General features: G+C 44.8%; 6 protein-coding genes and 1 non-coding gene across 11 annotated transcripts; 3 read left to right on the forward strand and 4 right to left on the reverse strand.

Moving 5' to 3' along the window:
* Nucleotides 1–71: 71 nt before the first annotated feature.
* Nucleotides 72–4,028, reverse strand: LOC120704589. Of its 2 annotated transcripts, none has more exons than XM_039989041.1 (12): nucleotides 3,700–4,028; nucleotides 3,363–3,551; nucleotides 2,954–3,037; nucleotides 2,720–2,838; nucleotides 2,482–2,583; nucleotides 2,006–2,125; nucleotides 1,839–1,904; nucleotides 1,498–1,564; nucleotides 1,284–1,337; nucleotides 1,094–1,127; nucleotides 778–810; nucleotides 72–700 (listed from the first exon to the last, which is right to left on the reverse strand). In XM_039989041.1, exons 1-12 carry the CDS (start codon nucleotides 3,790–3,792, stop codon nucleotides 678–680), a joined length of 984 nt encoding a protein of 327 aa, XP_039844975.1. In that variant the 5' UTR covers nucleotides 3,793–4,028; the 3' UTR covers nucleotides 72–677. The 2 variants fall into 2 exon arrangements, with proteins under 2 accessions (XP_039844975.1, XP_039844974.1); XM_039989040.1 differs by having other exon boundaries at nucleotides 116–700; nucleotides 1,035–1,127.
* A 2,980-nt stretch (nucleotides 4,029–7,008) lies between these two features.
* Nucleotides 7,009–12,149, forward strand: LOC120704587. 2 transcript variants are annotated; one of them, XM_039989038.1, is made up of 6 exons: nucleotides 7,009–7,417; nucleotides 8,217–8,370; nucleotides 8,507–11,233; nucleotides 11,467–11,557; nucleotides 11,650–11,786; nucleotides 11,866–12,149. In XM_039989038.1, the coding sequence occupies exons 3-6, from the start codon at nucleotides 9,662–9,664 to the stop codon at nucleotides 11,908–11,910; spliced, it is 1,845 nt and encodes a 614-aa protein (XP_039844972.1). In that variant the 5' UTR covers nucleotides 7,009–7,417; nucleotides 8,217–8,370; nucleotides 8,507–9,661; the 3' UTR covers nucleotides 11,911–12,149. The 2 variants fall into 2 exon arrangements, with proteins under 2 accessions (XP_039844972.1, XP_039844971.1); XM_039989037.1 differs by having other exon boundaries at nucleotides 7,014–7,417; nucleotides 11,650–12,149.
* LOC120702297 (clathrin light chain 2-like) lies at nucleotides 7,296–8,917 on the forward strand. Its single transcript, XM_039986015.1, has 3 exons — nucleotides 7,296–7,417; nucleotides 8,217–8,370; nucleotides 8,507–8,917. Exons 1-3 carry the CDS (start codon nucleotides 7,296–7,298, stop codon nucleotides 8,915–8,917), a joined length of 687 nt encoding a protein of 228 aa, XP_039841949.1.
* Nucleotides 12,083–13,766, reverse strand: LOC120704592 (thioredoxin M-type, chloroplastic-like). Its single transcript, XM_039989045.1, has 2 exons — nucleotides 13,501–13,766; nucleotides 12,083–12,686 (listed from the first exon to the last, which is right to left on the reverse strand). The coding sequence occupies exons 1-2, from the start codon at nucleotides 13,691–13,693 to the stop codon at nucleotides 12,373–12,375; spliced, it is 507 nt and encodes a 168-aa protein (XP_039844979.1). The 5' UTR covers nucleotides 13,694–13,766; the 3' UTR covers nucleotides 12,083–12,372.
* Nucleotides 13,767–13,836: 70 nt separating this feature from the next.
* TRNAP-UGG lies at nucleotides 13,837–13,908 on the forward strand. Its single transcript has one exon. It is a non-coding gene; the product is annotated as a tRNA-Pro (tRNA).
* A 501-nt stretch (nucleotides 13,909–14,409) lies between these two features.
* Nucleotides 14,410–17,623, reverse strand: LOC120704594 (V-type proton ATPase subunit F-like). Of its 2 annotated transcripts, XR_005687610.1 has the most exons (5): nucleotides 17,095–17,623; nucleotides 16,835–16,916; nucleotides 16,171–16,253; nucleotides 15,256–15,432; nucleotides 14,411–14,808 (listed from the first exon to the last, which is right to left on the reverse strand). XR_005687610.1 is itself a non-coding variant. In XM_039989049.1 (4 exons), the coding sequence occupies exons 1-4, from the start codon at nucleotides 17,431–17,433 to the stop codon at nucleotides 14,644–14,646; spliced, it is 669 nt and encodes a 222-aa protein (XP_039844983.1). In that variant the 5' UTR covers nucleotides 17,434–17,567; the 3' UTR covers nucleotides 14,410–14,643. The 2 variants fall into 2 exon arrangements, 1 of the variants encoding a protein (XP_039844983.1); XM_039989049.1 differs by lacking the exon at nucleotides 15,256–15,432 and having other exon boundaries at nucleotides 14,410–14,808; nucleotides 17,095–17,567.
* Nucleotides 17,624–19,113: 1,490 nt separating this feature from the next.
* Nucleotides 19,114–22,029, reverse strand: LOC120704593 (tetraspanin-18-like). 2 transcript variants are annotated; one of them, XM_039989048.1, is made up of 5 exons: nucleotides 21,542–22,029; nucleotides 21,378–21,458; nucleotides 21,180–21,284; nucleotides 20,879–21,073; nucleotides 19,114–19,473 (listed from the first exon to the last, which is right to left on the reverse strand). In XM_039989048.1, exons 1-5 carry the CDS (start codon nucleotides 21,863–21,865, stop codon nucleotides 19,408–19,410), a joined length of 771 nt encoding a protein of 256 aa, XP_039844982.1. In that variant the 5' UTR covers nucleotides 21,866–22,029; the 3' UTR covers nucleotides 19,114–19,407. The 2 variants fall into 2 exon arrangements, with proteins under 2 accessions (XP_039844982.1, XP_039844980.1); XM_039989046.1 differs by having other exon boundaries at nucleotides 21,180–21,458; nucleotides 21,542–22,012.
* Between the last annotated feature and the right edge of the window lie 296 nt (nucleotides 22,030–22,325).

Raw genomic sequence — 22,325 nt, forward strand, 5'->3', positions numbered from 1 at the left:
CAAAAGGTCAGAAAAAACAAGAGAATTCCTTCCCTCGCCAAAAGGGAGCCAAAAAAAAATAGGAAAGAAAAGAGAAGGAATACTCGTGTATTTATAGACCTGACAACACCCAGAATTGAGTTGAATGAAAATTACACAGACCTGGTACTATTTCTGAGCCATGGGATTCAACTATGTAAGTATGCTTTTCCTCCTTACACGGTATTACAATAGAATACTAATAGGAAAGAAATCTGCTCTAGGTTATGTATGTGTAAGATTTCTGATTAAATAACTGCACAAGCATCAAGCGTCTATGTATATGATGTCACTATACAACTCGACCAAAAATTACAGCACTGTGTATAGTCCCTTGTCAGTTTAGTTCCAGCTTATCCATCATCACCTGCTCCCTGTATTGATGATACCACTTCCAGTACTTACTTTGTCTCACGGCGATAAAGTTACGTATGTGTATCCTATTCCTATAACCAGCTGTTTCACATGAGGCCCACATGTTGCTCTGTGTGATGAGATAGCCTCGACTCCCCAAGAACTGCCATGGCTGAGGCCACAGCCCAGCTTCACTCATTTCAGGTGTCGCATTCTTCTCTCGCAGCAATCAAGATTCGAAAGGATCCCTCCATCCTTCATCTTCTCTTACAGCTCTGTTCCACCGTTCTTTGAACTTCTCCAGCTCAGCTGATGATTGTCTTCTTATCTATTAAAGCAACAGTAAGTAATATGGCAACTTTTAATCCTCTAATCTAGGAAGACAATGCCATAGATTATACTCACATGGGTCCTCAAATCCAGTGATCTTCGAGGTGTCTGCACCAGCAAAAAGGATGTCAGTAATGACTTGAGAACTGGAAACAAAACACACCAAGGAAAGTCATTTATGTAATTCAGATGGTGACCAAAGCTGTATATCTGAATGGATGATCTGACAAGATTTCAAATGAAATTTGGGGGGGGGGGGGGGGAATAGTGCACTTTTGGCCTAAATTCCTTCACATCTTTTTAAAAACATCAGTTTGTTACAATAAGCATACCTTTCTGCCAAGTGATGGTCCTCCTAAAGATGGTATCCCTTGATGGACAACATACTCACTGTCAATTACACCAACTTTCTCAGTTCGATCACCCTGAAATATCATGTGACTGTGTCAATCAGCATTTCAGTTTTCCTAGAAAAATGCCCTGTGCCAAAATCTTGTTTAGGGCATGGTAGCTGAAATGGCATGCCTAGAAAGGCATCCTATTATATATTCTCTTAAGAATGTGAAACTTATCTCAAGTACCTGAGCACAATAGCCAAGCTTCATGTCAAGACCCCAACCATGAATCAGATCATTCTGCAAGCTCAAGAGATCAAAAACAAGCAAAAGATTATTAAAATCTATGACCTTCCACTCCCACTTTATGAAACCAAACAATAGGTTGTTAACTTGTTATTGATTATCACCAAGATAATTTTAAAAGAAAATGGGCAGGCTAGAGGAACAGTATTTGCACCTGAATTAGATGCCATACACAATTCCAGGCAGCACGAGAAAAAACTGGTGCCATGCCCTCAACCCACCTATCCAAGAATGCAAATCACAACATCTTCAAATGTTTCATGGAATGCATTGGGAATTTGGAATAGTTCATAAGGTAATTGGTCAAGAATCAATCAGCTGCAAAATGTGATTTTACTTCAATAATCAAATGAATGTGACAGGTTTAACAAAATTTGGAATAGAATACATCAATGTTACTAATTGTGTGAAAAGAAAATTACAAAATATGAAGCGATGAATTTTAGAGTATCTCCCAAATAAAGTAACTGCATAAGGTTACAGCTTTGTCCTTACCCTGTACAAGGAGGTCCTTTACTTTCATCAGAACAATTCATACTAGGCCGATTGTCGTATATTCTCCTACATAAAAATGAAAAGGGTGCTTTTTAGAGTATAGAAAGATTTCTTTGGGGGGGAAACACAAAGGAAATTATGAGTGAGAATTAGAAAGATTGAAGCACCTGTGCACTTTTGTCATCTTATTGCGGATTGTGATTCGGTGGTGGATATCAGTTGATAAATCAGGGTCCAGAGCAGGTTGTGTTATTTCTAAGCCTTCAGAAACAATTATATCTAGATACCTAGGGAGATAACATGAAAGCTGAGAAAGCGTCTTTAAACAGAAAAACAACAAATTTCAGGAAGCTTATGTAAATAAAGAAGGTGGAGATTGTTTTGCAGAACCTACTCCATTTCCATTTGATTAAATCACACCAAACAGCAACACAAAAAAATTCAGATTGACAAAGCCCTTTCCAGACCTAAACGAAGGTTACTCATGCCAGAGCATAAATGAGTACGAGAATCAAACTAATGCAGCTGTTTTAGGACTGGCCGATATTAATTAAGCACCCTTGGATGACAATATGGTAGGGTTTGAATTCGGAGAACTGAGTAATGTCTGACTAGAGGAAAAGGATTGTGACATTACACATACCTTCTCGGGTTAAAGTTCTCCACTCCAAGGTCTTCATCCCATAAAAAGATGAAATCATATATAGCCATGACATCAGGATGCAAAAAACGCTTAGCAAACCACCTGCAGCAGGAATATGAATTCATTCTTCTGAGAAAGGGGGTCAAATGGTGCAAGGCAAACAGCTGCACATCCTGAAAAGGGTCTATCAAAAGTCCGCTGCCGTACATAACACAACGATGAGCTTTCATACAGTTACCATTTTGTTTGGTTGTGGGCGAGAATGTGTATGGCCTTATCACTCCACTCAAGATGACGCCATCCATCTACATTTCCATCGTAATGGAAGAGCATAACTGCGTAGTTTTCCTTCAGAAACTAAAGAAAGCAAACAGTGACAGATCATATTAGATGAACCTCTCTCGTCTTTAATTTCCCAAGCAACACAGACAGCTAAGGATAGGGGAAAGGGAAACTTGAGAGAAGCACAGACCTTACGAGCCATAGTGTCCACGTTTTTTATTTGGGAGATGCCAACTGCCATGGCCAAGAGAGCATTGTGGTCATCATGTTTATTCTGCGTGCATAATGGATGGAGTATGATAATTAGCAAATGAAGTATAGCACTAATTGACAACAAGTTGTGCTGTTAGGAGGCCACTAAATTATTTTTGTTTTAGAAAAATAAGATTAATAGTATAGCAATTGGCAAGGAAGTGGCCTTAACGGATAAAAAAAAGGGTATTCCAGGCATGGATAGTTTGCGCTGTGGAAGCTGTGATAAAAACGCGTTGCAGAAAAGAATCAACTTTGCAAAAATTCAGGTACTGAGTGAGGCATGAATTGAGAGAAACAGTGACAAGAGGTAGTGAGTGAGCAAGCAAGCAGACAGATGTTAGTACCTTGTGGGTGGTAGCAGCGGAGTCATCCCAGAGCGGGCGGAGATACATGTCCGAGTGGCGCTCGACGATGCCGCGCGGCAAGGAGTTGGTGGTGGCAGTGGCCGGCTTACTGCTGGTCCCCAAGTGAATGGGGTTACCATTCGAGTTGTCTTGCGTGGCAGAGGCAAAGCCGGCCTTCCCGAGATCCACCTGAAAATACGTATGGTATGGATTCAGAGCAGTGTCCAGAGACAGCGGATGAAGAAAGGGAGAGCTAAAAATGGAAAGAAAAGAAAAGAAAAGGTGGGCCGTAGCTAGGCCCGGCGGGCGGAGTGGAGGAGATGGAGGGCAATCTCACCTTGAGGTGGTGGTACTGGATCTGGAGGCAGGCGAGGAGGACGAGCGCGACGACCGCCGCCACGACGCCACAGCGGCGCGGTTGGTGCTTCATCGCGGCGGGGCTCAGGGGCTGCACTAACCCGGCGTCCTCCCCACACACCCCTCCCTGCTAGAGGTAGTGGTGGAGGGTTAGAGGCGAGGAGGTAAGATTCTGGAGGGAGGGACGGTTCTAGAAAGGAAGCAAAATGGAAGAAGGGGAAGGTGGCGGTGAGGAGCAGAGCAGGGGACGGAGAGGAAGGAGGTGGGTTTCTTTTTTTTTTAATTTATTATTGTTTCCATTTTCGCTTCGTTTCACGGGCCGGGCCGGTTGGCCCCCTTGCTTAAAAGTCTAATTAGCGCCTGCTTTCCTGCCAAACAAACATTATTGTTACCTAACGATATCTTTTCTTTCTTTATTAGGAAAAGGAAAGGTGCATCGCTACCTACCGCTCCGACTCTTTGCGCTGTATGGATAGTCTGAGCAACGAGTATCATCGTAGAAACTGTGAATTTAGCAACTGTGTCGGAGGAGTATTATGATGATAATATTTGTATCTCATTTCATGAAATTCTTGTCCTATCTCTCCTCATAAATGACTCTGTCATTTCAGTAAATTTACTAATGTTGAATGATATTTAATGCTTATGATACTTCTATGATATTTCCATTAAGATTGACCACGACCTATGGCTACTCCAGAGCAAAGAACTTCAAACAAATCACTAGTGATCAAGCAAAAGGATATACATGTATTTCTTTTTTACAGAAGTTCACTTATTCATGTGGAATTTATGTTTGTGTTGAGGAACCTAAGAAGATAGATCTCTTCTCGATCATCCTTCTCTTAGCAATTCCAAGATCTAGTTAAGGTCACTGGCTAAATGTTGGGATTGTACAAACGTCCTAAGACACACTAGAAACTTCGGTGTTCAATTGAAGATGTCTAGCTGGCTAGGAGTTTAAGCACCAAGAATTAAAAAAAATACAAAATCTATCAACTTGATGAAGAGCGTGGTGCTTAAGAGATGACAATCAGCTCACTAGCCCTCTCAATTTCTCTTACTTTGATCTCTTCTGTTCCCCATCAATCTCACTTGGAGCACTGGGGAGGAGTAAAGAGGAGAAATGTGACTGAAGTAGTTCTGACCGAGTTAGGCCTCGTTTGGGAGGGCTCCGCGTGAGGCTGAAGCCGGAGCACATGGAGCTGCATTTTGTAGCTCCGTCGGCTTCACCAGAGCAGCACATAAAAAGACTCCAGCTCTCCCAGTTCTGACAGCAGAAGCGCTCCACCGTTTTGGGCGTTTAGCACAGCTCCGGCCGGAGCTGCCGGTGGAGCCGGGGTGGAGCCGCACCAAACGGGGTCTTAGTTTGAATCCAGGTTCTATTTGGCATGACTTATTTTGGTTTTTATAGCTTCACTTGTTTCACGCCGTTTTATAAGCCTATGCTAAAATGAACTAAAAGCCGGCGGGTGAAACCAATTTTTTTCTTCACCGACTTTGAATTCACTGGTGAAGCCATTTTAGGTGAACCCTTGCCAAATGCCCCTTTAGCTTGGAGAGTGAATGTGGATGTGGGTTAGAAAGTATTTATTTATACCCTTTCACACAAAAATAGCCGTTGTGCAAATTTAAAAACTGCGGAAATTCGAACAGTTGGAACTCCGGAGATTCTGAATCCAGTAGCGTAGTTTTGGAGACTATAGAAATCGGAGATTCTGACCCAGTACCGAAATTTAAAAACTGTAAATAATTAACATATCTACTGTGTTATATTATATCATAAGTGTTGTACAAAGTGCAAAGATGTTGTTTATAGATTTGTTGAATTATCTTAGGCATCTTATTCTAACACAAAGCAAATAAATTTCATATTCGTCTTAACAGTGTAGTATTCATATACTCAATTTTAAAAGTAAAATTATTTAATCTTAACAATCGGCAGCTCTTCAACATCAATTTCCTTCTTGATGGTCATCCTTTCATCGGATATCATTTATCATCTGTGAGTTCTAATCATCATTCTTAACAACATTATTTATTCCAAACATAGATTCCATTAATCAACCAAAATTTACTAATGGATTCTAGATACTCTTTCACCTTTCAACATTTTTTAAATCTCTATTTTAATCTAAGTAAATTAGAAAATGCACAGTGTTGGTGTTTTTACCGCAATCTACCTAGGGATACCATAAGATAGGATATTGTTTGGAGAGGGATTGTCGGATCTGGGATGTAAAAGCGAGGACACAAGACACAGGTTTAGGCAATTTCAGACTGTCAGAGTAGAGTAATACTCAACGTCTTGTTTGGGATTTTGTATATTATACCTTGTGTTTGGGTGTTGAGTTGACCAAGTTTAGGCTTGAGTTGGTTGTCTGTTGAGTCTACCGATCTAGTCACCCCTGCTCTCTTTTATATATCCCAGGAGGCGAGGTTCTAGTTGATTACAAGGTAGAAGTCCTAGTAGGATTACAGGGTGGAGTCCTAACATGATTACAAAGAAATCCTAATTGGAGTACTTCTTTCTTCCTTGTAGGTAGCTTCTTTGTGGGTATTTGGAGATCTATCTCTAATAAAAAACACTCCTGGTCATGAGTTGTCTGTCCATTTGCTATGGACTATTGAACCATGATTAGCAAAGTTATACATGGTCCTAAAATTTAATCTTGCACCAATAAGAGTATGTGCATGAGAGTGTCTAGCCTTGAAGTTTTTCCTCCTGTCTACCAGAAAAAAGGTTTCCAAGTTCCAAAAAAAGCGTTTAGATCTAAAGTTTCCCTCCAGCATATAAATGAAGGTTACCCGGCCCAAAAAATGGAAATAGTCTTACAAGGTGGGAAGCAAATCATGCCTAAACTATACAAGCATCTAATCATAGGTGTTATACAATGGAAGGTCATGATAAAGAATTGATGTAGTATAAAAAGGATTGAACTAGATCCAAGCTCCAACCTCAAATGAATGCACTGGAAAATGAAGAAAAGCAATTCTAGATGAGGAACCACTAATTAGGCATGTATGTAATTCGAAATACAATATTTATTTTGGAGAAAAAAATCACTCGCCCGTATCATGATTCACCAGCAAAAGTTTTCCTAGCACGAAACAAATATAATTAGCCTTATTTAAGTAAGATGTACATGCAATTTTGAATTTAGATTTGAATTCAACCGGTTTCTATCGGTTTTCGATCAAATCGGTCCGATCAAACCGCCGCCGGACCGGTCAGATTTGTAAACCTTAGCGGCAATACGTTTGGACTTTCCTCCTTCCCTCACCACCTGCCTCTTATGCATTTGATGAGGAGGTCAGGAAGCAATTCGACTCGACGCGGCATCCCATTCCCTCCTCCGACAGCTCAGCTCAAGATCACCTTCTCTTCCCTGCAGCTGCAGTCCAGCAGCAGGATCCAGATCCCGAGGGGCCATGGCCACCGCCTTCGACTCCCCCACCTCCTCCCCCGCCGCCGCGCCCTTCCATGACGACGCCTTCCTCCACTTGGACGGCTCGGCCGCCGCAGCCGACGCCTTCCCGGCCTCCCCGGACCCCTACGCGCCCTCGCCCTTCGGCATGCCCCAGGCCAACGGCGGCCTCCACGACGATCCCTTCGCCGACTCCGACGGTGGGCCCATCCTCCCGCCGCCCACCGAGATGGGTCGCGAGGAGGGATTCCTGCTCCGCGAGTGGCGCCGGTAAAGCTTGGCCTCCCCCCGTCCCTTCCGCTGCCCAGATCTGGGCCCGCTGCCTGCTAATTCTCCTAGATCTACGCGCCAAGTTGCATAGAGGGCTAGATCTCACACCCCCTCGAGTACTAGTCCTAGTCTAGATTTGATGCATCATCATTCACCGCTCGGCTGAAAATTCAGCGCATCGCCTCACCCTACGCCTATGAGAGATGGTTAAATATCTGTCGGCGGCATTTTCCGCAATCACATGTGTTACTGGCGTTCAGATTATGGTGCTGTTTGTACAGACTTACAACTCTTTTTGCGCAAGTAATTAAGAAAACTATTTTGCTTCATTTTAGCATCTTGATGCATTATGTCGCAACTTCATCTTGCAACTGTCTAGACCACGGCATGCTAAAACGAGCTAATGCAATCTCGGATCGAGTTTATCTTTTTCCAAATGGTTACCATAACACACAAATACTGTATCGAATTATCATTACTGCTTTATGAAACCATAAGCCTATCAGTTTCAGCTGTGCTGGTGCATGATATCAGTGATTCTGCTAGTTCTTCAAAAATTAAACCTTGCTGCTGGTGTTTTTTGTCCCTTTGCTCTATCCTCCAGCCATAACAATCAGGAAATAATAGGATAATCTAGATGCAGCTGCTATATCTTCATGTAGATTGCCGTATCTTGTGCTGTATCTTCGACTAGAGCTGGACTGGACAGTCATGTTAAATAACTGTTCCTGGCATTTTTGTTGATTGCCGCCCTCTATCTCTCTCTGTTTATGTGTATGCGTACTGCAATCATCTACAGTCAAAATGCAATCCTCCTCGAGGAAAAGGAAAAGAAGGAGAAGGAGCTGAGGAGCCAAATCATCCTTGACGCTGAAGAATTTAAGAAAGCTTTTGTCGAGAAGCGGAAGCTCAATGTTGAGACAAGCAAGGGCCAAAACCGTGACAGGGAGAAGGTACATGCTACTTCCTTAAGATCAGGGCCCTGCGAAACCTTTAGATCTTTCTCTCCCCACCCCCCCCCCCCCCCCCCCCGATGGAAACCTGACTGCTCTTTATCATCACCCTCCTGTTTGGCCTGCTTGCTGCTAGCTTTTCCTAGCGAACCAGGAGAAGTTCCATGCTGGTGCGGATAAGCAGTACTGGAAGGCGATATCAGAACTTATCCCACACGAGATTGCCAACATCGAGAAGAGAGGGGCGAGGAAAGATAAGGAGAAGGAGAAGAAGCCTGGGATCGTGGTGATCCAGGGCCCAAAGCCTGGGAAGCCGACGGACATGTCACGGATGCGGCAGATATTGCTGAAGCTGAAGCACACTCCTCCGCCACACATGAAGCCGCCTCCGCCACCTGCAGCAGCTGCTGGGAAGGACGGTGCCCCGGCTGCCGCTGCAAAGGATGGAGCTAAGCCAGCAGCACCTGCCAACGGAAGTGTTCCAGAGATGGAGAAGGCCGCGGCAGCGGCGCCTGCACCAGCAACTGAACCTATCGCGGCTGCCTAAGCTAATTGTTTGCGGTAGGAGGATAGAGTTGTTGCAGAGGAGGTGGTGTTGGTGAAACTGAAAGCTCATCTGAATAGCCGCCGGCATGGCGGAGGCACCTACTGTGTATTTTGTTAAGGCACCTTTGATTCATTACATTATTATTACAATATTGTTATTGCATTTTGTAGAGAGGTGGGATGTGCATTCTGGTACTAATAAGGTAAATGAGGCTGTAGTAGGAGGATGTGTGGCTATGGTTTCGTCTTCCAAGTGTTTGGGATTTTCCTTTGTTCAAATTGGTTGTATTATTACGTGACTATAAATCTGCTGCATATATATATCATTGGTGTTTCATCTATCTTTATATATATATATTCTTATTTCTCAAGCCTGTCAGTCAGTCTTGCTTTGATCTGTCCGTGCTGCACATTTCCTGATTTTTGCATACGTATCTTGCTCCAAGTCTAATTTTGACAATGGATGATACATACATACACACATGGATTCCATAAAAGAAGTCATTGATCTTTCTGATGCATTTTTTTTCTTAAAGATTTGCTACAAGCATCGACTACAAACAGATGAAAAGAGAGAGAGAGAGAAAAAAAGAGAAATGTTCAGTGGTTGCAAATGGCAGTTGCTGCTTGTGATGATATCGGTAGTGTCTCTCCTGGGCCTGGCGGCAAAACAAGGGCAAGGATAGGAAGGAAAGGTCTGGCTGTGCATGTGCTGTGCGTGCAATAGCATAGGAAGAGGAATAGGATGGCTCCTCTTCCTCCTTGCTGCTGCTCCTCCAGGAGCCGCCTCCTCCTCCTTACCATCCCCACTCCGCCGTCATCTCCGCCGGGGAGGAGGAGGCCCCCACCTCGCCTCATCAGCTCCTGCTGCTGCTCCTCCTCGTCGTCGTACAACGGCTGGTCCGACCTCGCCGCGGCGCCCGACCTTCCCCTCTTCTCCCTCCCGCTACAGGCACAGCCCACCACCCATCGGCATGGCCTTCTCTTCCTCTTCCTCCCCGCCGCCGCGGCAGGGGCAGCCCTCGCCCTCTCCCTCTCCCTCTCCCGCCTTCCTCCCCTCCCCCTCCTCGCCGCCGCCTTCACCGCTGGATTCGCAGCTAGGCACCTCTCCTCCCCGCCCCCGCAATCGAATCCCGCCCTCCTCGCCCATCTCGACGCGCAGCTCTCCGCCCTGAGGGGCCACTTGCTTTCTGAAGCCGACCCGGGCTTCCTCGTCCAGGCCGTGGATCGCCTGCGGGATGCGGTCGCCGACGCAGCCAGATTGGCCGATACCACCCGCGCCGTCTCCGATGCGCTCCCACCCGTGCTCGGGGCCCTCCGAGAGGTCGGGGACTGCCTCGGTGCCTGGGCTCGCCACGCCGTGCGGGATCTCAGCCTCAGCTCGCCAAGGAGGAAGCAGCCTGCTACTAATAACAACACCAACAATGCACATGTGTCGTCCAAGGCCAACCAGCAACCACAAAGTATTGCAAGTGGCATGCTGCAGTTTGACGAGGATGACAGTGGACTCAAGGCGGAGCTGGGAGATCCTGGATTGGAGAGGCTAGTGTTCAAGCACAGACATGGCCGTGACCGTGTGCAGGACGATCCATTCCATTTCCAAGCTGCTTCCAGCAAGTTTTCCACCGAATCCATCCAGTCATCTCTTCTTGAGAGGACGCTTGAAATTCGGGACAGGTCCTACAGGTTCAAGATTGAGCGCCGTGACACTGCTAGTAGCCAAGTGGATGAAGCACACGACAGGGCTGCAGATGAACACCTTGTTGATAATGCTGCTGCTTTGGATCCTGCCTATGATGGAAGTGCCGCTGCCGATTCGGACAGCGAGGAGTTCAGCCGTAACCTCAAGGAGGCTGCACACATCTTGAGGAAGGCCAGGGAATCCATGGTGGCCATGGCTGATGAAGAGACTGCAGACGCGCTGCTGTACAAATCAGCTAGGCTCCTTTCCACGGCTGCAGCTTTGAGGCCAAATAGTCTGGTAGCAGTGGGTCAGCTTGGGAACACCTACCTCCTCCACGGAGAGCTCAAGCTCAAGATTAGTCGCGAGCTCAGAACCCTCTTGGCCAACAGCGGGGCTTTTCTGAATGGAAGAGAGCGTGTTTCGCGATCCAGGAAGGTAGATAGCAGAATCTTAAGCAGAGAGAGCGTTTCATCAGCCCTTGTCGATGTATGTGAAGAGTGCGAAAGCCTCCTTGTTGAGGCTGGCAGAAGCTACAGGATGGCCCTCTCGATTGATTCTGGAGATGTCAAGGCGTTGTACAACTGGGGGCTGGCACTTATCTTCCGAGCGCAGTTACTTGCTGATATCGGACCGGTATGGACATCATCGATATATATGCAATTTTTTAATCAACTATTATGAGTTGGAAGGTCTTCTTTTACGCTCCAGGAATTCAAACTGCCAATAATCAATATTCACTTGAGCAGAATTTTGCCCGAGAAACAGTGACAATTTGCTAAAATCCTATGTTGGTTTGCGCCGTGCTAGTTGTGCAGATGACTTGAAATGTTTTCATGCTGGTTGCATTTGCTTGGGATTTGATGCAGGAAGCGGCAGTTGATGCTGACCAGGTGTATCTGGCTGCAATTGATAAGTTTGATGCCATGCTGTCGAGAAGCAACACTTATGCTCCAGAAGGTTTGATAACTACTCTGGTGGTGTTTGCCATATTTTGTGGGTTGGGTGGGTGTGGGTATGTGTGCTTATGCAGAATTGTTATGGCATTGCAGCTCTCTACAGATGGGGCACCACACTGCAGCAGCGATCTCATCTGCGGCCTCGGAACAACAGGGAGAAGATAAGGCTTCTGGAGCAGGCGAAGAGCTTGTTTCAAGACGTGCTGTATGTGGAAGCAGATAACAAGATGGTGAGGGAGGCGCTGTCATCATGCATATCAGAGCTCAACTACCATGGCCGATGGTTATAGCCTGTTGTTTGCTCTGCAGGGCAGTTACCTACCTATCAGGAATTCAGGATTGCTGAAGCTCTAGGATGATGGGATTTACGATTTACAGGACAGGAGCATGTGTCTCTGTTTTTAACAAGCGAAGCGAGGAAGAGATGCATGAGCCAAATTAGTTAGTAATAGTTGATAAAATACAATGCAACAGGATTGTTTGCATGGCTGAACCGAATAGTACAATGAATAAAAACCACGGTCAATTTTGAGTTGAAAGATGCACACGTGATGTAATTTTGCCCCTTTTTAGTTAAAACGGGTTACACTAGAGCCTGAGGTGTGAGGTGAGATGACAAACATGCCACGTGTACCGTGCATACCAAGATGTTTCTTTTCATGTTTGCAACAGGCGGCACTTGTAACGACGGCAACAGTCATCGTCAAAATGCCCAAAAATAATTAAAAAAACACTAGTCCTGTATGCAATCTCAGTATCTTTTTATGTTTTGCGACTTTTGACCTCTCAGTAGATGGTGAACAGCCTGTGGGTGGCTTACAAGAACCTCTCCACGGTCATTGCCAGTGTGGTATCTGTGACGGCGCCGATCACCATCTCCTTCCTCTCCCCATTCTTGAAAATCAAGATGGTAGGGATGCTTCTGATGCCGTAACTCGTCGCGATGTCCCGGTTCTTGTCAGTGTTGAGCTTGAGGCACCGTAGCCTGCCAGTGTACGCTTTCGCCACATCTTCGATGACAGGGTGCATCAGACGGCACGGGCCACACCACGGTGCCCAGAACTCGACAAGCACCGGAGACTCAGAGCCAAGGACGAGATCATCCCATGTCGACTCAGCTACATCCAGCACTGTGAAGTAAAGAAAGAAAAAAGAAACAGCCTCAGTCACAAAAGCAGCTAACAATTTGTGTTGCATGCAACTGAATTTGGGATGTGATAAAGCAAAGCAGGTTGTGTTCACATGTGCATCACAAGGACACAGGAATGGAAACCATCCAATCCAGATATCATCACCGAAACAATTGAGCTGAAGTTGTTTTTCCCATGCTGGTTCGCATACCATAAGGAGACAATCACAGGATTTCCTGAGAATCCAATAAGGTTTGCTTACTATGTGACACAATCAGTCAATCACTGATGCTACCTGATAGCGTGCTACTGCTATAGGAGTATCCTATAGAGATTACTGAATGATAAATGATTACTGAACTTAAGACTGTGCTGGAACCTTACCAACCTGGTGTACTGCTCATTGGATGGCTTAATGATCACTGTGCTGTGCATAACGAATTAAAACAGTAGGAGAGGAAAGGATCCTACTTTAAAATGTACCCCTACAACAGACAATAGAAAGGGTCTTTGCTGCTAATGGATGTACATGTACTAGCTGACAAGGGTAGTCAGTGGGAGAGTTTTGCTGGAGGTTGCAAGGAACATCATGAGTAAGCAATAATAAACTAAGCAAGTGACCTAGGGAAAGGCGAGACGAGACCAACCAAGAGCAGCGATTCTACTGCGATCTGAAACAGATAGACACAATCACACAAGGGGGAGGGGATCGGATCGCGATTGGTACGGCGAATCTGACTGCCAGGGGATTTCATTTCACTGGAATGGATGCATGGTGAGGCAGGAGCGGGGGTTTTAGAGGAAGTTCAGTTACCAAGTTGGCCGTCACCGTGAGCCTTGGCCTTGCAGCGGCGGGAGGCGGAGGCGGAGGCTGCGACGACCCCTGGCAGCCGCGCCGCGGGGCGCAAACAGAAGGAGAGGAAGGAGGCGGTGGCGGCAGGGGGATGACGCAGGCGGCGGGTGCCGAGGGCGGAGCTGGCCGCGGCGGCGATAGTCTCCGAGGACATGGCGGCGGCGCCGGCGGCCGTTTGGTCGGAATCGGAATGGGAATTGAAATGGAAATGGAAATGGGGACGTCAAAACCACCTAATAGTACAGTCCTGTTTTTCTTTTAAAGTGGTATATATGATAAAAACTAGATTTTCAAAACGGGCGTTTGGTCTAGTGGTATGATTCTCGCTTTGGGTGCGAGAGGTCGCGAGTTCGATTCTCGCAACGCCCCTGACAATTTTACTTAATGTTAGGTTGCTTTTTTTGTCCCATTTTTCATGTTTTAAATTGAATTGAAGAACAGAACCGCCCATTTTTCATGTTTTAAATTGAATTGAAGAACAGAACCGGATTGGGATTGAGCTAATTTTGGTGTCCGATATGCATGTACGACTTGGAGTTTGTAGTAATCTGGTTTAGACATGTGTTAAATCTAGTTAACAGCACAAAAAACTCAAATAAATACGTTTCATATGTCGACAAACTACAGCTCCGAGATTTTCTAGATCTAGAAATGACCAGCTCCCCAAACTATTAGAGCTGGAGATGTGCAGGACAAGAGCTAAACAATGTGTAGCTTCAACATTCTTAGCGATCCCTTCTTCCTTGCTCACCGTGGCGTCAAACAACCAAGCTCCCCTTCATCAGCACAACGCTCAGGTCATACAACCGCACAATTTCCTCTCCTACCTGTGGCATGTCATGTGTGGCTGTTCGCACGGCAATCAACTTGTCAATCAACAATCACGCCTCAAATTATTCTCCATATAAAACCAAATCAGTACAAGCACCAAACAGCACCCCAATCTTGTAAAATACATTTCGGTTTGGTTCAACCCAATTATTGTTTCCAAGCTCATTATTCATGCTTCTTGCTGTCCCTCACACCAGATGGTACAAGCAAACTTTTCTTCAACACAAGAAACAAAATAGATACAACAAAGGGTACTACTACAAAAGGGTGTCTTCATCGCCTATCAGATGCCACTGATTCTGAGGAAAACAGATACTTCACGCGAGAGAGCACCGAGTCATGCGCTGGATCATATGGATGGTCCTTGGATGGGATCTCCAGAATAGCAGGGACTGGCTTGTTGTAGCTATCCACCAGAAATCGTATCATGTTGGCAATCTGTCACCCAAGTAACCCATATAAAACAAAATAGGCATCAGCAGGGATCCAACTTCTATACTAGTGTGCTTCATGATTTCCACAATGCTTCTAGACTTTTCCTTCCTTTCTTTCTTTCTCAAATTAATTAATTCTTTGTATAAAAGTAGGGGTATCCAACAGTAATTTCTCCAGCAATGTCATTAATGAACATGCACTGTAATTAATTACAGCATGATTTAAAAGAGCTCAAGGATAGGTTTCAGTACATTAACTCATTAAGTGTTATGACCGGCCTCTCCTACCAGCGACGCAAACCCACAAGTGGCTAAGAGGAGGCGCGGTCAGGAGCCCAGGCGGCCAAATCAGTTGGGCTGGGCCAAAATTATCTTTTATAGAATTATTAGAGTATTGAGAGAGAACTATAAATACTTGTAAACATTGGATTATCGGCAAGCAGATTGCAACCTAGTTGTTGCCGGCTTCCTCAAGGAGCCGGCGTTCCCAACCCTAGCCGCCACTTCTTCCTCATACGCGAACACGGCGCCCCGCCGCCGTCCACCGCAGTTCAAGCCCCGTCCTCCAATCTCTCATACGTATAACCTCCGATCAGTTAGGGGCAGGATTACTGTTCCTATCATTAAGCTACAAGTAACAAGAGCCACCAACAAATATGATATTAACTACTGCAAAAGGTGATTCAAGTAACAAAGGATAATGCTAAGAAAAAAAATGGGAATCTAAAGGCTTGTTTGGTTGGCCGCCGAAGCCTGCCACACCATGTGTGGCGCCGCCCCAAGTCATGATGGCTCGCCACGCTGCAAATGATGGCGGCGCCGAACATGAGGCGATAGATTTGGGCGCCACAGTTGTGGCGTGTTTTTGTGCTAGAGTACTCTGTGGCAGCCAAATCTTGTCAAAGAACCAAGCAGCAGCCTAGCTCCCTGTGGCCACCACAGTCTGTGGCGTGGCGCGTGTGGACAGTGACCAAACATCAGCCTACCTCTCTGTGGCAGCCGCATGTGTGGCATGGCGAAATGTGGCCGGAAACCAAACATCCCCTAAGTTGAGTGAAAGCACATTTTCTTGACTGAAATGGCAAATTTGTCCTGAAGCACGACAATCTGGCAGAAGTTTAGAAGGCCCATTTTATAGATTATTTACAAGTTTTCACCTCGAGGATAACCTTTCAGGTTCCAATAAGCTCACTGAACTTGTTTACGGAAGCAGCAGCTGGCTCCAAAGAAATTAAACAAAATCAACTAAATAAAAGCACCATAACCTCTCCCCTTTTCTCTTGCCTAGATGATATGTTTACCAGGATCTGGCTTAAGAATGCATCAATACACAAATATATGCATGTGTATGTGATGGCTCACTTACATATTGACTGATGAGCACAATAGCAATATCCTCCCTGGCAGTAAACTCTTTGAATGCATCTTCAATTTGTTTCACTGTCGTCTCTGTGGCATGGAACAGCAGGAAGTATTGATACCGAACCATCAGGATCAGCAGCAGTAACAAAAGCACGAAGTAATATGCAACACAAACAACTAACCAGGACTGCAAAATGAAATAATGACTCGAGCTCCTCGTCATTGATATGATTACAAGCTAAACACAGCATTCAAGTTGATCTGCATCGTCTCTATAAGTACATGAATGCTCACGACTAAAAAAACTAGTAGCAGGGAGGAAGCTCAGATACAGTATATCCTAATAAAGTAGGCCTGCGGCCTGCCGTGGCATAAACAGAACTAATTTAACTCATAACAGCACACGATCCATTGCCAAGAAATGCCTGAGGAAAGAAACGTTTAGGAGGCATGTGAGTGTATGGGATTGTTGTGCAAAGAACATGACGTATTGGCATATGCTACATGCTACTGTAAGATCCATTACCAGGAAAGGCATAGGGAAACAAACATATAAGAGGTGTATGGGTGAAAGCGATCTGACTGTTGTGCAAATAAGGGCTTTCGGGCAGTTGTCATGATTCATGAAGGAACCTGGTAACAATCTGCAAAGGGATTTGTGTACTTACTGTTATCGACGAGGAGGTAGTTGGTTTTCTTGCGCAGATCAACATTGCCAACCCCGGCCATCAAGAAGCCGGTGACGGTGTCCTGCAAGGATGAGTGACGAAACAAGCAATTGGTCGTTTAGATGTCAGGAAAGGAGGAAGGACAAATCGCGGATGATGACAAGAAACCGAGCCTCCAATAACAAATTAACAATATTCCGATGGGGTCTTCTCCTCCGCCTATGCGGTTACCGGAGCAAGGAGGGGTGTACATGTGTTACCTCGTCGGCGATGATGGCGATGAGGGCGGAGTTGTTGGTGGGGATGTTGGCCCTCCCCGCCATGGCTCGCGACCGCGGATCCTGCTCCCAGGTTCTGCAGCGGATCCGATGGAGCTCAGCACAATCGGAGATCGGATCGTATTGAGATGGGGTGGTGGTAGAGGAGGACACGAGCAAACTCTGGAGGAAGGAACATCCTGTGAGCTGCAGGCAGCACTTCCAGGTGGGCCGGGCCCAACATGGCCCGCCTTGATAGCGGCGGCTTCTGCTATCTGAGAATTCCATGCTGAAACAAAAACATACTACACTACAGAAACATGCACACACAAACTCATTCATCCCTAAAAGAGCCAAGGGCGTTTACTTGTTCTGGGGGCATGCATGTTTGACGATGCAACATTAAGTACATTTACAGCTCTTAGCTTATGACAGAGCGAGAAATTGCAGGAAAACAGAAGAACAAGTTTCTTTCTTCGGTAATGGCATCCTATGTATCTTTCATCATTGGGAACATATCTAGTGCAAACCACAACCTCCGTGAAAACCCGTGCAAACCACGACAAAAAAGTCTTCTAAATTCACCAAAAAAATTACACATGTAGATGATATGATGATACACAATCTTGTAAAATATTTTGTCCAAACTCGACTTCATCTGTGAGATATAAAAATAACAAATTTCTAACAAATCATCTGGACAGCTTTCTGGCTTGAAATTTGTTATTTTTATATCTCACAAACGAAGCCGAGTTTGGACAAGATATTTTACAAGATTGTGTATCATCATATCATCTATATGTGTAATTTTTTTGATGAATTTAGATGACTTTTTTGCTGTGATTTGCACGAGTTTTCATGAAGTTGTGGTTTTCACCAGATATGTTCCCTTCATCATTACACCAGTCACATCAAAGTCTAGTAATCTACAACGCAGCTAGAATAAGTGTCTGTACAGATTGCAAGAGTCTGCCATATAGTTCACCTGCCTCCATATGGTTGCAAGTTTGCTCTTCTCGCGAAAACTTTGTCATATCTTTGCAGTATGGCATATGGATGCAAATGTTGAGTCTGAGTCTTTTTCTACATACTATAGGGTAATTATAGATAAGCGTACCTTAAAAACTGAGCTTAGCTAACTTTTATTTATGAAGATTCATCTATACATGATAGTGCAGTGTGAAGTTAGCTATCATACTAAGCTAGCTTTTAATTTATCATACATAAGATTATGTGTTCATAGAGGAGTTCCTATCCTCTATTAAGATTCATCTATACATTTTAGATGTTTGATGGAAAGATCCCAAGGAATTGCATTGGGTTCATCCTCTCCAATTGAAGCGGACGGACTCGACATACATTGATGCCACCTCTACCTCTAGTGAGGAGTAACTGGTGGAAGTAAGAGAACACGATTTCATATGTTATTGACGTGTATATATATATATATATATATCCGTTTCCATAGAACTTGGCCGTTTCCATCAGTCCGTTTTTCATCTGTTAATGAACCGTTTCCTCCTGTAGCAAATATGTTTATATATATTTTTTTTGACAGAACTCGCGAGACGGATCTAATGAGCCTAATTAATCTATAATTTGCTACAGTGATGCTACAGTGATGCCAAAGTAATCATTCAGTAATTATTGATTAATATATCTCATTAAATTTGTCTCGCAATTTAACCCCAGTGTTCTACAATTAATTTTGTAATTAGAATTCATTTAATACTTCGAAATGTTAAGATTCTTTTTGATGTGACACAGTCTAAAATTTAGCCTCTGGAACCATACAACCCCTTATTCCTCTAAGCATGAAATATTCTGCAGTTGATGAATAGTACATGCAAAGTTGAGATTCTGACCCGCACAACACGTACAATGATACAAGATCAGCCGTCATACTCGAGCATAGGGAAACCTGCTGCATACCTGAACGTTTTCAGATAATCTTTTTCAAACTTGTTACTCCTATAAGCTGGCTGCAGCAGAAATAGAATTCAGGAGGTTAGTTGATCACAATTTCTCGAATCAACTGGAAGCTCTATTCCATTCATCTAGTCAAACATCTTTCACAATTTTGCAAGCCAGCAACAACACTCCCAAAAGCAACAATATTATTCACATGATGCAAGACTAACTATACAGATGCACGGCGCCCACATAACCACCAATACACACACATATCGACAGGTGATAGGGGTACAGTGCAATGGAAGATTAACAATGTGAAACCAAATTGGACAAGGTTACAATCAATACGCCAGGAAAGGTTACAGCATACGATGGCTGTCATCTGTCCCATGACTGCTCTGCTCACTGAGGCCGTGCAGCATTCGCATCCAGTGTGTTGTAGGTGTAGTCACTTGTGTTCAACCCATACTGGAGGGCAGAGAAAAAAGTATGAGTTGGTCCATCAGAACTGATGAAAGATTATCATTTCAGTTAAGAAATGCTGAGCTATCATTTTCTGCAGCATGTGAAAAATATCGAGCAAAACTTTTCATTGGTTAGTGGTGGAGTGGATATATGTTCAAAAATATGTAAAGTAACACAAAGAGAATGATGAGAAACAGCATGCAGCAAGTCCCAACAGTACATATTCACAACATTTGTCAATCAACTTGCTCTGCATTAGAAACTGGGGTATTCCTTTTTTTTTAGATCAAGAATTACTCCTGCTTATAGATAAAGAAAATATTCGATATAGACTCACACCGAGCTGGGGATTCCAGCGGTCAAAGGAACCAGCAAGTTCAGAGAGGATGCAGCCTCGACCCTCACAACCCAACTCACAACTGAAGGAGGAAAAAAACAGACAAATAGATAAAAAGAAAAAAAAATCCAACGCATCCTTGTTCTGTCTTGACTTGAGGAACTCAGCTGGGGTTTTCCATACAAGTAATGTGTGTTTGCAACTCAATAGCATATGGATTCAGTTTAAGATTCCAGAATGCAGATCAGCAAATATGCTTGACAAAGCAGCTACTTAAATACTTAATCATTCTTGTGATCGTAAACTTCATCCACCATATTCCATAGATCAAATCCTATCTGCCCACAAATAAGTAGGAACATGCCCAACCTTTTGAAGTTGAGGATTTAGTTTCCGATGGTATACTTGCACTCATGTGTAGCGCAGTGCATCTTTTATATTGTGTTTAAATTGCACATGGAGTTGGATGAACCAAAATGATGCCATTGTAAACAAATATGAGAATTTGACTGCGAAGACAAGCTCGACTTCCAGATGTAGTTGCAGTCTATATCCCATGCCACTAATGACTAGAATGGTAGTCGTCTAGTCAATTATGAGGGTGGATAAAGGGAAAATTTTGTAGAGAGAGGCTGAAGAAATTATGGCGCATGTAGAGGATGAATTGGGTGTGAGCTATCGTAGATGCATGAAGTGGAGCTTGCTTCTTCATTTGCTTGAGAAAAATAACGGGCAGAATACAAGCATGATTTCTAAACTCCTCATCAGACATCTTGTCATCAGCTAAAGAACTCTCTGAACTCAACAAAAAACCAGCAAATTAAGCCCCACAAATATTACTATATCGAGCATGTGAGGATCAAAATATCATGAGCTACAGCTAGCTGTAGACAATGATGTGATTAGTAGATTAGTTTCCTTATCTACGATCTGATTACAAATGAGCTGGCCAGATATCTTAAGACTGTTTGGTTGTTCACGAGACAAATTAAAACGCCGTTGTTGAGCTCGCAGCGTTAGCTCATTCCTGTTTAATATAAGCTATGTAATAATATAGATATGGGTTGTCACCTTGTGTCTCATTCTTGAGCTCCAGAGGTCTGGACGGAAACCTCTTGTATCAACCGTGGTGGGAAGATAAGGTGGAGGAGCTTGGGCAAGGAGGAGTGGCCTCCTTATGACTACAAAGTCTTCATCGCTGTCGCAGTCCGTGGTCCGCGCAGACAGCATGGCTCGTAAAATCATGGCCAGGAACAGTGAGAGTGCCTGGAGGTCGGAGGATATGGTAGAACGATCAAACGAAGGCATTCAGCACTGATGAGTAGGGAGGGTACTAGTAACTAGGAAGGGATATATATGTGGAAGAAAAAACCTGCGTGGCGAAGATGGCAAGAGCAGCCCATTTGCATAGGTCGAGGTTATTGTTGATGAAGGAGAGCAGGTTGTGGAGCTCTCCGGTGCGGTCATCTGGCAAGTCCTGAGCAGCATAGACGGAGATGAAGTTGGTGAGAAAGCAAGTACTCCTACTCCGTAGGAAATGAATGAATTTAATTTGTGTAGGTAAAGTTACCTGGATCCAGTGGTCGTTGACCGTGAGGTGGGCGGCGAGGGCAGCTTCGAGCAGCATCGTTGCCATGGCCGGGATGGTGTACTGCATGCAGGCAGCAAATACAAATTAAATACGCATGCATGGTACTCGGAGAGGAGTGAGTGGCAGGTGAGTGAGGTCCGTACGAAGCAGAGGCAGCATCCGTTGTTGATCTCCGCGGCCAGGTAGCCCGCGAGGAGCAGGAGGCAGTAGAAGAGGCCCGCCGCCATGAGGAGGGATGGAAACCAGAGGCCAGGGAGGAGGTCCTGGAGGCGGAGCTGGTGGTGGCGCGCCCAGCGGGAGAGGATCCAGGCGGCGTAGAGGAGGGCGGAGACGGCGGCGAAGGCCTGAAGGAAGGCGAGCAGCTTGAGCAGGAATCCCAGGCAGCACGCAGCCCAGCCCGCGCCTTGTCTGCTGCGGGCACCTTCTCCGCTGCGGACGCCGTCTCCGCTCCGGCGATCCATCATCATCTCGGCGGCGGATCTGGATTTGGGTTGGGTGTTGGATTTTTTTTTTATCGCTTCATCAGAGAAGAGAAGACGAAGAGGAGGAAGAGGGGAACGGAAGCACAAGCACGCAATGCGTTTTTTTTCTTTTTTCTTTTTTGAGGGAATGAAATGATTGGCCAATGCGTGCGAGGGAGGGAGGGGGTTGCGTCGTTGACTTGGTCTGTGCGAGTGCGGCCGGCCAATGTTTGGTTAAGGATGAAAAAAAATTCGTGATTTTTTTGTTTTTTTACCATTAATTTAAAGTATTAAATGAAGTCTAATTACAAAACCACCTCCACAACTTTCCGTGTAAATCACGAGACGAATCTAATGAGGTCTTTGACCGCGTGATTAGAGGATGGTACTGTAGCGTCACTGTAGCAAATCATCATCTCAAAAAGTTACATCCGTCTCTAAAATTTTTTTGCTAATAGACTATATT

Source organism: Panicum virgatum, chromosome 4K (assembly GCF_016808335.1).
Source record: "Panicum virgatum strain AP13 chromosome 4K, P.virgatum_v5, whole genome shotgun sequence".
NCBI lineage: Eukaryota > Viridiplantae > Streptophyta > Magnoliopsida > Poales > Poaceae > Panicum > Panicum virgatum.